The sequence below is a fragment of the Dendrobates tinctorius genome, unplaced genomic scaffold (genome assembly GCF_039654945.1).
Source record: "Dendrobates tinctorius isolate UK_male_01 unplaced genomic scaffold, ASM3965494v1 ptg000162l, whole genome shotgun sequence".
Classification (NCBI taxonomy): domain Eukaryota; kingdom Metazoa; phylum Chordata; class Amphibia; order Anura; family Dendrobatidae; genus Dendrobates; species Dendrobates tinctorius.
Window position 1 is genome coordinate 56,521,842 of NW_027361829.1, and position 18,681 is coordinate 56,540,522.

Here is an 18,681-nt window from a genome sequence, read left to right on the forward strand (position 1 = left end):
GCATTGGGGTTGGGTTTCGGACGAAACTCCGATTTTTTTTTTTTGTCCTAGTCAGACCAGTTTCATCTGAAACAAATTTTGTTTGTCGGGTTTCACGAAACCCGATCCGACTAAAATCGCTCAACTCTACTCATCACTAATTAGCACTTCTACGGCTCCCACCTCGTGAGCTGGATTGATGATTCTTACTAAACTACAACAGCTGCAATGGGAAAATCCTTTGGCCAGTACATATTAGCTGATAGTACAAATCATTAACTCACTGCTTCTCAATGTATAGTTGGACGCATGAAAAAGTCCCGACTTCTCTTCATATAGACTCCACATGCCAACACTATGCTGCCACAATAGTAACAAGCCCTTTTGTAAGCTCTCATGGTAGAACATGTAATGAATGCAGTGCATATGGTGACTGATTCCTCTGCTTATGCCTAGCTGCGTGTAGAAACCTCAGTGTCATCATCCTTAAAATTTATAAGTAATGTGTGCCACGCTGTCGCCTCCTCGGAAAAGCTTGTGGACGCGGGAGAGGGCTCCCTACAGAAACGCCAGTGTTTAAGTCTCCTTTTATCCTAGTGTACACTAGTAACACCAGGCCAAGTCGTGGTTTCCATGTCTGATTACTCCTTTCTTTGCCGGAGAGGTTGCGTAGTGCAAGGTATCACAAGGCTAAGATCACTCGTCTGGCTGCTCGATTTGCAATGTGTCCATTTTTATGTGTCTGTCGTGCCTTTTTGTACAGTCATTTTAAATCAGCTGTTTTGTATAATTCTATTAAAGTTTGTAAGTTATAAGCAGCCTGTTAATAATACTGTTATCTTTATTACGGAAAAATACAATGTGTTTCTACTGATGGATTTTTCAGGCTGGAAAGGCCAATCCATGCATTTGAAGCTGTTTATAATAAAGAGATCCTCCACTCTGTGGATGTTCAGTACCTGTGTCGTCTCTTCTGTCAATGATGTGACTTTGTATAGTTTCTACAGATCGGCAGAGCACCGGTAATGTCAGCTGCAGACTATAGTAGTGTATACGCAATAGATGGGAGAAAACCTTTTGCAATGGCGCTTATTCTCTCCTGCGACCCTTGCAGTCAGGGGAACTATTTTGTTGTCCCCAGATAGGTTGTAGGCTGATTTAGGCAATTGTAAGCTAATGGGTGTCTGAGCCAGAAGCAGACATATACAGAAGAAGGCCTCTGCAAGAACAATATATGGGCCTTCGCAGACCAAATAGCTCATCATAATATACAATTCCCACTGCTTTGGAGGTGAAAGTGGGCTCCTTACCTTTTTTTGCCCCAGTGTGGTTGCACCAGTGGTATGTCTGCACCTGGTCTGAGAACAAGCATGGGGGACATGAAAGGATAGGTCCTGAATGTTTAGGTACCAGAATACCTTAAAAGCAGTGTGACTTGCTATTTTAAAAGGGACAAATTTGGGAAGTTATTCCCTATCCATAAACCACCAGTCTCAGGAACTGGGCCTCTGCCATATGTGAATGGAGAGGTCTACCTCCCCTTGCCACCCAGCATCACCAGTTTCCAGGGCAATTCTCATAATCATTACTCTCGCTTTCCAGAGCCGTGTTTCTATATGTAATTAGAGTGATAATAGTGTAGACATAAAACAAACACTGATAGACCGTTAATGTGCAGTAGCAGAATGAAGCTACTCATCAGAGCTTCCACTCTCCCACATCCACCCAAGTGACCAGGATGTTGGGGGACTGCAGAGCTATAAGCGGCTCGAGACAAATTAAGAATACCCCTCTAAATACAGTCTGCGGCAGCAAATTGGTATAAAAATTTTAATTAATATTGGTTAGAAAGCTGCTTAATTTAGCAGTTTTTATTGTTCACTAAATGACTTAATGCAAAGATGTACATAGGCTTTGTTTAAAGCAATTTTTTTTTTTTTTGTTTAAGATGTCTATAGCTAGACAGTGAGGCAGCTGCCCATCTTCTGAATCTTAGGGCCACTTGCAGTATCTCACCGGCAGTGAATGCCATCTTGACACCCTCCATGATATATGGGAAGTAGAGTTAGTTTACATTTATTGATCAGAAGTACTGGAGTGATTTATATATAATTTTTTTTTGTGACCATTTTCTATGCTAGGAATTATCAAGATCCAATCTGAAAGCAATGCTAGATAATCACAAGCTTCTAATATAATCCAACTTCCTCTAAGTTTGCAGTTGTAGTTTAAAAGAACTTTACATGAGAATTATATAGTCACTTTTTAGCCCCAGGTTAAGTCCCTCTGCCTGACACCAAGCATTTCCTCCTATTCAGATTGTCAGACAGTGTTACATTTCGATCACACCCCTCCTGCCTTACCTGTGCTGGGTGGGAGGGGAGATGTGGTCTGGCGGTAGCAACAGGAAAAATGTTCTATTTTCTGCTGTTGTTTTGACTTTGCGGCGACCTGCGCCGAATGCAAAGTGTTACGTTTTGGTGCGGTTGTCGCACCGTCAAAATGACTCATGCGGAGGCATCCGCATACGGCACGGCCTGCGTACCCAATGTTAGGGTACACACGCTGTAGGTGGAGCTGACGGGAGGAGATGCGGCTGTGGGCGGAGCTTCGTGGAGGAAGTCCGCAGCCCTCCGCACCTCAGCCATACGCTAGTGTGAAACTAGTCTATACCAGGGGTGCGTCTTATGGTAAGGTGCATCCTATAGTCTGGAAAGTACTGTAAGTTTAATTCGATATGACTTGCGTTTATGAAAAACAACTCTTGGATCTGTTTTATAGTTCTGGCCACTTCATTTTAATAGATGTGTTAACATAATTATGTGGCACTTACTAATTTAGAAGTATTACAGGTTCTCCTCCTTGAAGTGCATACCCATTCTTATCTATGGTGCGGTTTGAAGGCCCCGTGTTAAGGTACTGTCACACTTAGCGATGTACCAGCGATCCCGACCAGCGATATGACGCGGTCAGGATCGCTGGTGCATCGCTGGTCGCTAGTGAGCTGCCACACAGGCAGATCTCACCAGCGACATCGCTGGGGACGGGGGTCGCTACTTACCTGTCACACCAGGCGATCCTGCGTCCTCCCGCCCGGCTCCACGCTCGTCTCCGCAGGAAGGTGACGACGAGAAACGGTCCAGGACGTTCTCGCGCGATCAGCGATAACCAGCAGGGGAGCGGTCGGAGGTAAGTATCAGACACAGCGATATCGCTAGCAATGTCGCTATAACGTCACAAGTTATAGCGATATTGCTAGCGATATCTCTGTGTGACATGCCCTTTAGCGTAGCCTTCCTCACACATTCTCTTGTCACATATGGTTGCTCATGAAGGAGTATTTGACCAGACCTGTCCAAAAGCCTCCCCTAATGGAAAACCGGCCATGTACAGTGGTTTTTTTTTTTTCAAATTAAAAGATATACAAATCTACATGCTGGCCATGGAAAGTCTGAGTGTATGGTCCAACCAGACAAAACTGTCCTGAAATATGAAGACTGCCACCTAAATGATGATAGTGGCCACTTAGCAAGCAGAACCCAGCAGTAGAGGGGTGTACCAGCAGCAAGGCCCACCAACTTTACTTTTTTTTGCTTAATTTCTTGGAAACACTGGTACAAATAAAATTTATTTTCCATAATTTCACATTCTCCACCTCCAAAGAAAATGTGAGATGAAATCTAAAACACATTAGTATTTAATTGAGTACATTTATGGTACATGGCAGCTTATGTCGTCCGCCTCATCAACGCGGACAACTGAGTGGTAAATCGGAATGCTTTCACCATTATTCAGTTTTAAAATGACATCTTGTAAATTCCACCTAAATAAAAAAGTGAAAAAAAAAGTTTTAAAGGGTTATATCAAAATAGAAGCAATCTTACAATGAGTTCTGCTAATTAAAATGTTCAGCTGTTTGAGAAACTTTTTTTTTTTGTTTAGTTTGTTGCCTTGGAGACCAACCACTGCTGCTAGACAAGCAGAATATACCCAGTACAAGCTATTTTCTGTTGAGTATGTAAGCACTGAGCTGAAGCTGGTGAGGATCAGAGGAGCACTGTTATCTAATACTCCAGGCCAGCTTCAGCACACTGTTTAAAAGCTAGACAGCAGCAGTGGTCTGTCTCCTAGGAAACCATCAGTAAACAATAAAGGTTAACATTTTAAAAACGGCGAAAGTGCTTGTTTTTACCAGTACTATCCAACAATATCTATGCATGAGGATTGGATCAACCCTTTATACAGTGGGGGAAAAAAGTATTTAGTCAGCCACCAATTGTGCCAATTCTCCCACTTAAAAAGATGAGAGGCCTATAATTGACATCATAGGTAGACCCAGGGCCGGACTGGGACTAAAATTCAGCCCTGGCATTTGAAGTTACACAGGCCCACTAGTCACATGGTGACTATATAATATCTTTGTACACTTGTAGTTTACAAGAAGTGAGAGGAGATTAACACGACTATATAACATGTAGTCACAGCTGTGCCCAGTATTTCAGCTCAGTCCTATTTATTGCTTTTAGGTACAGTACTCCTCCCAAATCTCTGTCCCCTTTTGTATGCATGATTACAGAATTCCTGGCAGAACTGCTCTCTATTGGGCAACCAGACCCCCTGGTCATAGCTGCCCCTATCATACCTCCCAACTTTTGAAGAAGGGAGAGATGGACAAAGACTGCGGCGCTGCAAATTTTGGCCACGCCCAGCCACACCCATTTCACAACTAGTCACACCCATGTCCACACCTAATCGCACCCATTTAGCACTGCTGATCACACTGACTGGTACTGAGGGCACAGTGGCTGGCAGTATGGGCACACTGACTGGCACTAAGGAAGAGAGAAAACAGAGAGAGAGAGAAAAAAGAAAACAGAGAGAGCGAGAAAGAAAGGGGAAAGAAAGAACAGTGAGAGACAGAGAAAGAACAGAGAGAGAAAGAAAGAGGGGAAAGAAAGAAAGAACAGAGAGAGACAGAGAAAGAACAGAGAGAGAAAGAAAGAAGTAAAGAAAAGAAAGAAAGAACAGCGAGAAAGAGAGGAAAGAAAAAGAAAGAAAGAGGGGAAGAAAGAACAGAGAGAGAAAAAAGAAAGATTAGAGAGAGAAAGAAAGAACAGAGAGAGAGAGAGAGAACAGAGAGAGAAAGAAAATGAGGGAAAGACAGAACAGAGAATGAAAGAACAGAGAAAGAACGAAAAAGAGAGAAAGAAATAAAGAAAGATTCTATAAAGATACTATAGCAGCCCGGCTCCCATTGTAGTGCCCACCTGAGCCTCCCGGTGCAGGACCTATCATGATCCGCTCACATGGCCGGCATCCCCGATTCCAAGGCGATCCTGCTGTCTGCGCTGTCGGAGGAGGACACGGTGATGGATCTGAAGCATTCCTGGTTCCGTCACAATCTCCTCAAGAAATTATCTCATTTCCGGTCAGCTTCCAGCACGTCACTTCCGGTGGAACGTCGTGTGTGTTTTAAAATGCTCCTCGGGGCTCCGCCGTGTACTCCTGTGTCCGTGGGAAAAGCACGCTTTGTATGCTTTGTACACACTTGGCTCCGCTCCGTACACCCCGTACACATATGGCTCCACTCCGTACACCTCGTACACGCGCGGATCCTCTCCGTACACCTCGTACACGCGCGGCTCCTGTCCGTACACCTCGTACACGCGCGGCTCCTGTCCGTACACCTCGTACACGCGCGGCTCCTCTCCGTACACCTCGTACACGCGCGGCTCCTCTCCGTACACCTCGTACACGCGCGGCTCCTCTCCGTACACCTCGTACACGCGCGGCTCCTCTCCGTACACCTCGTACACGCGCGGCTCCTCTCCGTACACCTCGTACACACGGCTCCGCTCCGTACACCTCGTACACGGCTCCTCTCCGTACACCTCGTACACACACGGCTCCGCACCGTACACCACGTACACACACGGCTCCGCACCGTACACCACGTACACACACGGCTCCGCTCCGTACACCACGTACACACGACTCCGCACCGTACACCTCGTACACACGCGGCTCCTCTCCGTACACACGCGGCTCCGCTCCGTACACCTCGTACACACACGGCTCCGCTCCGTACACCTCGTACACACGGCTCCGCACCGTACACCACGTACACACGGCTCCGCTCCGTACACCTCGTACACACGGCTCCGCTCCGTACACCTCGTACACACGGCTCCGCACACCTCGTACACACGGCTCCGCTCCGTACACCTCGTACACACACGGCTCCGCTCCGTACACCTCGTACACACACGGCTCCGCTCCGTACACCTCGTACACACGGCTCCGCTCCGTACACCACGTACACACGGCTCCGCTCCGTACACCTCGTACACACGGCTCCGCTCCGTACACCTCGTACACACGGCTCCGCTCCGTACACCTCGTACACACACGGCTCCGCTCCGTACACCTCGTACACACACGGCTCCGCTCCGTACACCACGTACACACACGGCTCCGCTCCGTACACCTCGTACACACGGCTCCGCACCGTACACCACGTACACACGGCTCCGCTCCGTACACCTCGTACACACGGCTCCGCTCCGTACACCTTGTACACACGGCTCCGCTCCGTACACCTCGTACACACGGCTCCGCTCCGTACACCACGTACACACGGCTCCGCTCCGTACACCTCGTACACACACGGCTCCGCTCCGTACACCTCGTACACACACGGCTCCGCTCCGTACACCTCGTACACACGGCTCCGCTCCGTACACCTCCTACACACGGCTCCGCTCCGTACACCTCGTACACACGGCTCCGCTCCGTACACCTCGTACACACACGGCTCCGCTCTGTACACCTCATACACACACAGCTCTGCTACATCCACACTGTAAATCCTGACCCCACACATACTTACCTCAACCAGCACCATGACAACAGCAAAGCAGAGTCTTGCAGACGGTAGAGGCAAGGCAGAGCGCACAGGACCTGTGATGAGGTCACAGGAGGGGCGGAGTCAGGGGTGACATGATCGGGGGTCTGGACAAAGGCTCCTGATCATGTGACCCCCTTGACTCCTCCCCTCATGTGACCTCATCACAGGTCCTGCGAACAGAGCGAGCAGGCAAGCGAGTGCGACGCTGTGAGTGGCTGCGGGGGGGAGGGGGTCTCATGCTAAGGCGAGGATGGGGTGCGTGGGGGGGGCGTGGCGGTTTATCTCCCTGCAGTGCGGGAGGAACTTGAAACTATCACCGCCATGCCCGCAGAGGGCCGGCGGCAGGAGCAACAGTGGCCGCAGCAGCTGGCAAGCGGCCAGATGCCCGCGGCCCACGTGACAGCGGCCCAGCGGGAAAATGCCCGGTTGGTTATATTGCCAATCCGGGCCTGGGTAGACCACAACTATGAGAGTCAAAATAAGAAAACAAATCTAGAAAATCACCTTGTCTGATCTGGCAAGACTTATTTTGCAAATTATGGTGGAAAGTAAGTATTTGGTCATTAACAAAAGTTCAACTCAATATTTTGTTATACATCCTTTGTTGGAAATGACAGGTCAAACGTTTTCTGTAAGTCTTTACAAGGTTGACACACACACTGTTGGTGGTATGTTGGCCCATTCCTCCATGCAGATCTCCTCTAGAGCAGTGATGTTTTAGGCCTGTCGCTGGGCAACACGGACTTTCAAATCTCTCCAAAGGTTTTCTATGGGTTTGAGATCTGAAGACTGGCTAGGTTACTCCAGGACCTTCATATGCTTCTTACGAAGCCACTCCTTTGTTGCCCTGGCGGTGTGCTTGGGATCATTATCATGCTGAAAGACCTATCCATGTTTCATCTTCATGTAGACGGATCAGTCATCCTGGTCCCTTTGCAGAGAAACAGCCCCAAAGCATGATGTTGCCACCCCCATGTTTCACAGTAGGTATGATGTTCTTTGGATGCAACTCCGCATTCGGTCTCCTCCAAACACGATGAGTTTTGTTTCTACCAAACAGTTCTACTTTGGTTTCATCACACCATATGACATTCTCCCAATACTCATCTGGATAATCCAAATGCTCTCTAGCAAACTTCAGACGGGACCGGACATGTACTCGCTTAAGCAGGGGGACACTTCTGGATCTGAGTCCCTGGCGGCGTAGTGTGTTACTGATGGTAGCCTTTGTTACGGTGGTCCCAGCTCTATGCAGGTCATTCACTAGGTCCCCCCGTGTTGTTCTGGGATTTTTGCTCCCCGTTCTTGTGATCATTTTGACCAGACTGGGTGAAATCTTGCGTGGAGCCCCAGATCGAGGGAAATTATCAGTGGTCTTGTATGTCTTCCATTTTCATATTACTGCCCACAGTTTATTTCATGACACCAAGCTACTTGCCTTTTGCAGATTCAGTCTTCCCAGCCTGGTGCAGGGCTACAATTTTGTTTCTGGTGTCCTTTGACAGCTCTTAGGTCTTCACCATAGTGGAGTTTTGAGTGTGACTGTTTGAGTTTGTGGACAGGTGTCTTTTATACTGATAACTTCAAACCGGTGCCATTACTACAGGTAATGAGTGGAGGACAGAGGAGCCTCTTAAAGAAGTTACAGGTCTGAGAGCCAGAAATCTTGCATGTTATTTTCCACCATAATTTGCAAAATAAATCTTGCCAAATCAGACAAGGTGATTTTCTGGATTTGTTTTCTCATTTTGACTCTCATAGTTGTGGTCTACATATGATGTCAATTACAGGCCTGTCTCATCTTTTTAAATGGGAGAACTTGCACAATTAGCGGCTGACTAAATACTTTTTTCCCCACTGTATGTCATGATAGACCTTGCTGACCTTACCTAACTGATCAGGTTAGAACAAGACAACACAAGCCTCTCTGGCCCATACACACCTTCGGCTGAACTGGTCTTTGACAGCTGTGCTGTAGAGATACCCGCCCATTGTGGTTCCCGACACTGGTATCTTGATCTGGAAGCACATGAAAACAGTAATACAACAAGGCTGAAGGCTGTACCCGAATTCCTAATGTGTGACATCAGCTAATACTGTCACGGTAGCCTGTAAGGCGGTGAGGAGACACTCGTATGTACATGTGCTTAAGGTGACTCACCCTACAGGCAAGTAATGTCCTAATGGAACGTAGAGGAAAACTCCCATCTCAACATTTCACAGTTAGGAGTTGCATAAAACATTGAATAACTTTCTAAAGAGTTGGCTTTACTAGTGTTGTGTTGGTGTAGAACAATGGCACCAATTGTAAAAAAAACTTTGCATAACCTTCATTCCCATATACAGGTGCTTCTCTCAAAATTAGAATATCCTAAAAAAGTTAAATTATTTCAGTTCTTCAATACAAAAATTGAAACACATATATAGAGTCATTACAAACAGTGATCTGTTTCAAGTGTTTATTTCTGTTAATCTTGATGATTATGGCTTACTGCCAATGAAAACCCAAATCAGTTCTCATACTTTGCACTGATGAGAGCCAATAGCTCGAAACACCGTGTCTGCAAATTGAGATTCTGATTTGGCTATTATCCTAAGTCATATTACAAGACTCGTTAAAGGGTTGATTGTGACTTGTAGGATCGCTACTACCAACAGGTGGCGCTATGGAGTTCAAGTCCTCTTTTTCTCTGTAGAGGTAATTTGCATATTATTTTCCCAGAGGTGCATTGCACGGCGAATAAGCCTCCTTACCTTGACAAAACAGCTGGCATGTCACTCTCCACAAGGAGAAACCTTACCCCTTAGACCTCAGTCCAGAGCCTCTCACCTAGCCAAATCAGTTCTCATAATTTGCACTGACGAAAGCCAACAGCTCGAAACACCGTGTCTGCAAATTGAGATTCTGATTTGGCTTTTATCCTAAGTCATATTACAAGACTCGTTAAAGGGTTGATTGTGACTTGTAGGATCTCTACTACCAACAGGTGGCGCTATGGAGTTCAAGTCCTCTTTTTCTCTGTAGAGGTAATTTGCATATTATTTTCCCAGAGGTGCATTGCACGGCGAATAAGCCTCCTTACCTTGACAAAACAGCTGGCATGTCACTCTCCACAAGGAGAAACCTTACCCCTTAGACCTCAGTCCAGAGCCTCTCACCTAGCCAAATCAGTTCTCATAATTTGCACTGACGAAAGCCAATAGCCCGAAACACCGTGTCTGCAAATTGAGATTCTGATTTGGCTTTTATCCTAAGTCATCTTACAAGACTCGTTAAAGGGTTGATTGTGACTTGTAGGATCGCTACTACCAATAGGTGGCGCTGTAGAGTAAAAGTCCTCTTTCTTTCTGAAGAGGCACTTTGCATATTCTTTATTTGTAGAAATCCATGAAATAAGGCCACGTGAACACGTTGAGTTTTTGGGGAGTTTTTTTTTTTTTTTACTTCAGTATTTGTAAGTGGAACAATCAGAGGAAAAGTATAATAGAAACACGTCCCCACTACTGGTTTTGACTTATCCTGAGATAAAATACTGATCAAATACTGAATGTGTGAGTGTGGCCTAAAAGAAAAAGTGAGACGCGCTACATGCAATCACCATTTTGTGCTACATTACACTTCTACGCGCCCATAGTAGCCTAATGTAACGCAAAATGGTTATTGCCTGTAGATTGTCTCACTCCCTTTTACCGGTGTCCACTTTTTTCGTGCATTTCTATCAATAAAGAATTTATAAATTTTCGGTGAGTGCCATCCGCTTCTTCTAACTTTACCTGGGACAAGTTGTCATAATTAGAGATGTGCGAATATGTTCGGAATCGGTTGCTGAATCCGAATGTGCCATATTGGTGCCATATTGTGCCGAATTTGTGCCGAATTTATGTTTGACACTCGTTTCCAAAGATATTTGCTCATCTCTACTACCATTGACTCCAATGGCGTTCAGCGAATATTGCAAATACAATAATCATCGGTGATCGTAATCCGAACCGAATATTTAAAAATGTGCTAATCTCTAGTCATAATCTAATGTGCACTTCACTTTGATTTCTCAGCAGATCCTATAAAGAACCTACCTGGGCTGTTGTCTTATCAACATGGTTGTATCTGTCTGTAAGCCGAAGATTGTGGACCTTAAGAGGTGGTGCTCCTAACATCTCTAACACATTAGACTGGGACTGAAGTTTCTGCAGCGCATCCAAGTAATATTCTTTCTTCGCAAAGGATTCTGAAATTGTGAGAAACAGAATATTACATTTACTCCATATACAGTAGATGGAGCAAACTTCTTTTTTCCTAAAACAGAAGCCAAAAACCCCATGTATGTAAATAAAAAGCATGTTTTTACACAAACTCAAAAATCCTTCACACTGAACCACATAATTTCCATAGTACACTATGCCTCCTCCACCAAGTAAAATTCCACAAAACATGGAAAAAGCGATAAAGTAATATAACATTTCTGGAAATGGATAGAAAGCCATTTTTATTCATATGTTCCTGACAGACTGTCCGCCAGTGTCTGTCATTCAGAAAAACAGAATGGATAGGAAGATATCCACCAGTCTAATCCCATGTTTCACTGTAGGGAGGATGTTCTTGGGGTGATGTGCTGTGTTGGTTTGGCGCCACACATAGCGTTTACCTTGGTGGGCAAAAAGTAAAATTTTGGTCTTATATGACGACAGCATCTTCCTCCATACATTTGGGGAGTCTCCCACGTCTTTTGGCAAACTAAAAATGACCCTTACCAGTGGCGGACATAGCCCGAAGAAGACCCTTGTGCAAGGGCAATAAATAGGCCCTTTAAAGTCCAATAGCTCCTCATAATGCACAATTACACCTGCTTTGCAGGTGAAGGTGGGCCCCTAACGTCTTGGGTCAGAGTGCGTCTGCACACATTACATCAATGGTATGTCCACCCCCTGAGCCTTACAATTTTTGTGTGTAAGTAAAGACTTTTTTCTGCCCACTCTTCCATAAAGGCCTCCTCTACGGAGTGAACGGCTTATTGTGGTTGTATGGACAAATTAGTACTATCATAGTTTTCTCTGTTTATGTTCCTGGTTTTGGCTCATAAATACTGATACTGTAGGTGAAAAGTTACTAAGATGAATTTCTGGTTACCTGTATTGCAGCCTGAGCTGCAGAACAATGACAAGAACATAAGCATTATTTCATGTAGCATATGAGCACTAGATTGGCCTAGTCACAGTCTGGTCTTGGATATGATATACTGTAGATACTGAGGCAGGACCCGAAATGAGTACTTTAATTCAGGCACATTGTTAGTTTTCGTGTAAACAGTAGTTCCACAAAGAGTAAGTGTAAGGCTAATTTCATACATCCAACATATATAGTTACATAGGTTGAAAAAGACCTACTGTAGGTCCATCAACTTCAACTTTCCTCCATTCAGGGTCCTAGCATGGATTGCAATGTTCTAGCAAGTCATGGTCTCCTGACCCAAACATAACAGGCTCAAAAATGCCCATAAGGTTGTCGAGTTTGGTCAAGAGACCAGTGGCAAGTCTGGACATTGTGGTCCTTACTTGAGTAGTGAATATCATCATATTTGCTCTCCTCTACTTGTAGTCATTTAGTATTCCTGAAACCCTTATGTTCACGGAAAGGAAGGAACCGAGAAACTCATCAAATATTACGCCACAAAAGTGATGTAAATTAAGGCACAAATGTACTACAGTCTCTGACAAAAGAACATTTCTTCTGCTGGCGCATGGAAGTTGAAAGATGCATAAAATTAATGAATAGGCACGTGCCTCTTAGTGGCTTTGGTGCATCTAACAGCAGTGGTGCACCCTGGATCAAGAAGACTTGCATCCAAAATGTCAGTCCTGATGAATCTGGGGCTATGAGTCTTGACACCATGATGCTGATATTCAGTAATAACTAATAAGCTGAGAACTTCTGCCTTTTCCTCTCAGCAATTAGTGGGATTCTCAGGATCTCGATACCCACAAAACTATTTAATGGTCGCCATAACATATTAAAACTTTTTTAAAAGTTTAGTTACTTCTAAGTTGTCGACTCATTAGGGTAATCCCTGTACTTATGCCCTAGTTGATCAGACGCCATGTAATACCACATTTCTACAGCTAGAGGTGCTGCAGAAGAAATGTGCAGCTGGCAGATGCTTTCCCTGGTGAAATCAGCTGATGTCTGTTAGGGACGGCGGAACGCACCAAATATAAATAATAGGAGGTGCGTTCGCCGCCCGGGGTCCACCGTGCAGTAGGTGACTAGACCGCTGCTGGACAATGGCAGATGCACCAGAAGAAGAAGTAGTGCGCACGGGTTAACGTCACCCGAACGCTAGGAGCGGCTCTGTTCAGACACAGAGTCGCTGGGCATACATAAATGTAACGCCGCTAGCCCTGTTAACGTCGCAGGAGCCGGCAAGCGGCGTCGCAGCCGCGAACACCAATAGCTGCTGTTAATGCAGCGTAGCGGCAACTATAGCCGCAAGCGTCGGCGCCGCGAACCAGGCACCGACGGACGCTAGTGTAGGCGTGGAAAGCACAGTGGCGTGTAGCTTGCCACAATCTGGAGCTGACTAACCCAACACACAGTCCCCATTCGTAATATCCAAGGGAAGGGGTTTCATAATAAGTCAGACACCAGTCCATGCATCCATCACCATACATACACAGCATAAAATGCTACACTAGCGCATGGCCGAGCCGCCATGCGCTTCCGGGACCTTCCAGTACCCTGGAAAGGACCAATCAGATCCGACGCAGGACCTGAGCATGTGACCCCTGCTCTCCAGTGAGAGGTCACTTTGCGGGCATGCCCAGTAGCACGGCATGAGGACTTAGCCTCTGGAGCGGTTACCTGCAGAACAGGATGCGCTACCATTGCTGCACCAGAGGTGGCAGCAACATCCAGGCTGTCAGAGCAAGTCTGAGTAGCACGCCTGGCTCGCCGTGATTGCTGAGCAGCCCCCGGAGCGGTCGGAGGAGAATGGGAGACCGCTGGATGTCTGGCTCTGGATTCCCGCTGTGCAGTGTCAGGAATCCGACGCCTAACAATGTCTATGGGTTTCTGCTGCTGGGCCTGCAACAATGAACTGTTAGAAGAACTTGTCCTAAAGGTACAGTTTACTTTTCCACATGCGTGGTGGATATGTGTGTTACATGAATAAATGCATTATTCAGTGAGACTATGCTTTGTGATCACGGGTGTTCCCTATGACAATCATGCAATATATGACAAATATTCAATACGTGGAAACACCTCGGGTGGGTGTAATGGCGGTGGGCAGAGGAATGTGACACTATAGGCTATTATACAGCAAAATAACCATCTGTTATATTCTACAATGTGTCAAGCAGTAGACAACACAGTAACGTCCCGAAAGGAAATAAAGATTTAAACTTTGAATTGATCAATGCGTCTTCAAATAAGCAGACAATGTACAAATCTGGAGTGTACGAGAACGGAAGAGAGCTATAAAACACTGTGTAAGCTGCATATTCCACTTACTCTGAATCAAATAATACATCATGGCACATCCTCCTCCTGACACTACCCCCAAATAAATGGCCATTTGTCGAAGGTTCATCAAAGGCACTGGCATCCTTCCTGTAGAAACAAACACAGATGTTCTGTCATTCTCAAGGAGTCTTGGGTGTACAGTCCGTCCACTTAAAGTTTTTGCTTTGTCATTTTTACAGAAATGTTAAAGGACCACAGTATTCCACCTTGAATACTAAAGACAAAGACACCTGTGTGTAGGTAGGACAGCGTTTGTTTAGTCCTCTGTGTCTTATTCTATATTTATAACTACACGAACCTTTACACAGTCGTTCCATTTATAACTTATGGTTATTAAATGCCAAACAATACAAAGATCCAGCAACAGCTAGCATGAAGGATGGATGCCAACACCTTACCTGCTGAGAAAAGTCAGAGATTTACTTAAAGGGAATCTGTCACCTATTTTTTGCCTTATGAGGTGCGGCCACCGCCATCAGGGGCTTATCTACAGCATTCTGTAATGCTGTAGATAAGCCCCCGATGTATCCTGAAAGAGTAGAAAAACGAGTAATATTATACTCACCCGGGGGGCGGTCCGGTCCGGGTCCGATGGGTGTCACGGTCCGGGTCCGGCGCCTCCTATCTTATAGAGGAAGACGTCCTCCTCCTTGCTTCTTGCCATGCTCATTTTGTATTTCTTCCATTTTCTCACTATTGCATCAACACTTGTCTCCTTCTCACCCAGCGTCTTACTTATGGTTTTGTAGCCCATTCCAGCTTTGTGCAGGTCTATGATCTTGTCCCTGACATCCTAATAAAGCACTTTGGTCTAAAGGCCCCGTCTCATATAGCGAGGTTGCTAGTGAGATCGCTAATGTGTCACCGATGTTGTGATGCAACGGCGATCTCGCTACATGTGACACGCAGTATCGACCGGCCCCCCTGCTGGACATCACTGATCGTGCAGGAATGTCCTGGGCCATTTTTTCGTTGTTGGCGTCCCGCTGGCCAGCATGCATCGCTGTGTTTGATCGCTGGATTGTTGCTGCGTCGCTGAAGAGATCTACCTGTTTGGCAGCTTACTAGCGATGCACCAGCGATCCCTACCAGGTCGCATCGCTGTCGGGATCGCTGGTGCTCCGCTAAGTGAAACGGAACCCTTACTCATGTTGTAGAGGTTAGAGTCTGACTGATTGAGTCTATGGACAGGAGTCTGTTATAAAGGTGACAATGTAGGACAGCTGTCTATAATGCAGATAATGAGATGATTAGGAGCATCTAAAGGGCCTGTCACACTAAGAGATATTGCTAGCAATATCGCTATAACTAGTGACGTTATAGCGATATTGCTAGCGATATCGCTGTGTCTGATACTTACCTACGACCGGCTCCCCCGCTGCTTATCGCTGATCGCGCGAGAACAGGCTGGACTGTTTCTCGTCGTCAGCTTCCTGCTGGGCTTCCTGCTGTGACGACGAGCGACGAGCGTGGAGCCGGGCGGGAGGACGCAGGATCGCCTGGTGTGACAGGTAAGTAGCGATCCCCGTCCCCTGCGATGTCGCTGGTGAGATCTGCCTGTGTGGCAGCTCACTAGCGACCACTTAGCGATGTACCAGCGATCCTGACTGCGTCATATCGCTGGTCGGGATCGCTGGTACATCGCTAAGTGTGACAGTACCTTAACTGGTCTGTAGGAGCCAGAACTGTTAATAGTTGGTGGGGGATCAAATACTTATTTCTCAGTGCAAAATGCAAATACATTTCTATAATTTATACAATATGATTTTCTGGATTTATTTTTGATATTCTATCTCTCAATGTTAAAATTAACCTACCCTTAAAATTATAGACTGTGGGCAAACTTACAAAACCAGCAATGGATCAAATAATTATTTCCTACACTACATACTGTACACACATATATACATTATATATATATATATATATATATATATATATATATATATATAAATAAGAAAACACGAGTAGGACCAGCTGTCCTCCAAACTCTGGATGATAAATACCTGTTCTCTCTGTATTGCACGGACCAGGACTGGGAACTAGTCCAACAATGTAGAAATCAAAGCAGAATTGTCCAGCAAACGGAAACTTCAGGTAATTTAAAAAAAATCCAAAAATTTATTGCAGATTAATTAAAATATATCCAGAGTTCAGTAACAAGATGCAGACATAATGCTGAACAGAAAACTGTCGCCTTCTTCACGGTCTTGAGACCTGACTGCATCTTGTTACTGAACTCTGGATATATTTTAATTCATCTGCAATAAATTTTTGGATTTTTTTTAAATTACCTGAAGTTTCCGTTTGCTGGACAATTCTGCTTTGATATATATATATTTTTTTTTTATATATATTTTTTTTTTTTTTCTAACGCACAAAGAAAATGTGTCATCTTTAACTTTAGGCCTTTTTAGAGATCATTTCATTTTCAACTTGCTTAATTGTTCACTATATCAGTAATTTTGACCAGGGGTACCCAAACTTTTACATGCCACTGTATATATACCGTATATATACACACACACACAAATACAGTGTGCATTATAAATAGCCGTATTATAAATGCATAATTCTACTTATTTAAATTATATATATAAATATATATATATATATATATATATAATATATCTATTACGGTATATATAGGATTCAAAAAGGTAGAATTATGTATTTATAATGAAGCTATGGTTAGTGGCAATACCGCAGTGACATACACAAGCTGTGGAAAATAAACTTTGAAGGATTTTCTATGTCACACAAGTTGGTTCCAGAATCTTTAATCCACTTGATGGGATTATCAAAATCTACACTAATTTACACGTCTTCACCAGTAATTGCACTCAAAGATAAAACGTTGACCTTTTGGGAACTCTTTAGCTTTGTAGGGATAATCTTGAACAGCAAAAAAAGTAAACATAACATAAAAAATATTCCACAATGTAATCACTCCCCCTTCACAAACACCAATATATATATATATATGTATATATATATATATATATATATATATATATATATATATATATATATATATATATATATATATTTTTTTTTTACTGGAATTTTATGTGATACACCAACACAAAGACACAAAGTAGCAAGTATTTGTGAAGTGAAGAGGGAATGATACATGGTTTTCTAATTAATTTAAAAATATAAATCTGAAAATTGCATTTGTATTTCAGCCCCCTATGATTTGATACCTTTAAATACAATTCTGCGGCATGACCAATTGCCTCCAGAAGTCAGTTAATTAGTAAATTGAGTCCATCTGTGTGTAATTTATTCTCAGTTTAGCTACAGCTACTGTATTCTGTGACGGCCTCAAAGGTTTGTTTGAGAGCATTAGGCATGAAACAACAACATAAAAACCAAAGAACACACTAAACAGGTCAGGGATAAAGTTGTGGAAATGCGTAAAGCAACATTAGATTATAAAAAAAAATAACCCAAGCTCTGAACATCTCCCGGAGCACTCTTCAATCCATTATGTAAAAATGGAAGGAGTATGGCACAACTGCAAATCTACTAAGACATGGCCGTACACCTAAACTGACATCCCAAGCAAGGAAAACGCTAATTAAGAAAGCAGTCTAGAGGCCCATGGTCACTCTGAAGGAGCTGCAGAGATCCACAGCTCAGGTAGGAGAATCTGTCCACAGGACAGCTGGTAGTCTTATACTTTAAAAATCTGACTTTTATGGAAGAATGGCAAGAAGAAAGCTAGCTTTCAAAGCAAGCCATTAGAAGTTCCATATGTAGTTTGCAAAAAGCCATATTGGGGGACACATCTTACATGTGGAATAAGATGGTCTTGCCAAATAAGACCAAATTAGAACTTTTTGAGCTAAAAACAAAACGCTGTGTGTGGTGGAAATCTAATATTTCACATCACTCTGAAAACACCATCCCCATCGTCAAACATGGTGGTGGCAACCTCATGCTATGGGAAAGATTTTCTTCAGCAAGGACAGGAAAGCTGATCAGAATTGATGGGAAGATGGATGAAGCAAAATACAGGTCAATCCTTGATGAAAATCTGAAAAAGGCTGTAAAAGACTAGGGCAGCACAGTCCAGCTGGACAACTGACCTGGACATACTGCCAGAGATACAATGAATTGGTTTAGATCAGAGCATATTCATGTGTGTGAATGACCCAGTCAAAGTCCAGACCTAAATCCCATTCAGAATCTGTGGCAAGACTCGCAAATTGCTGTTTACAGACGCTCTCTGTCCAATCTCACTGAGCTAGATCTAGTTTTCAAAGAGGAA

The 18,681-nt window shown here is 44.4% G+C and overlaps 1 protein-coding gene across 5 annotated transcripts in view; it reads right to left on the reverse strand.

Annotated features, from left to right (window-relative positions):
* Positions 1–3,588: 3,588 nt before the first annotated feature.
* COA1 (cytochrome c oxidase assembly factor 1) overlaps positions 3,589–18,681 on the reverse strand; it is a 147,151-nt gene continuing 132,058 nt past the window's right edge. For all 5 annotated transcript variants that reach the window (XM_073550039.1, XM_073550038.1, XM_073550036.1 and 2 more), the window contains 4 exons: positions 14,394–14,492; positions 10,964–11,115; positions 8,829–8,905; positions 3,589–3,802 (listed from right to left, as the gene is read on the reverse strand). In XM_073550039.1, coding sequence (XP_073406140.1) covers positions 3,691–3,802; positions 8,829–8,905; positions 10,964–11,115; positions 14,394–14,487 — 435 coding nt within the window. In that variant the 5' untranslated portion in view covers positions 14,488–14,492 and the 3' untranslated portion in view covers positions 3,589–3,690. The remainder of the gene's footprint in view (positions 3,803–8,828; positions 8,906–10,963; positions 11,116–14,393; positions 14,493–18,681) is intronic.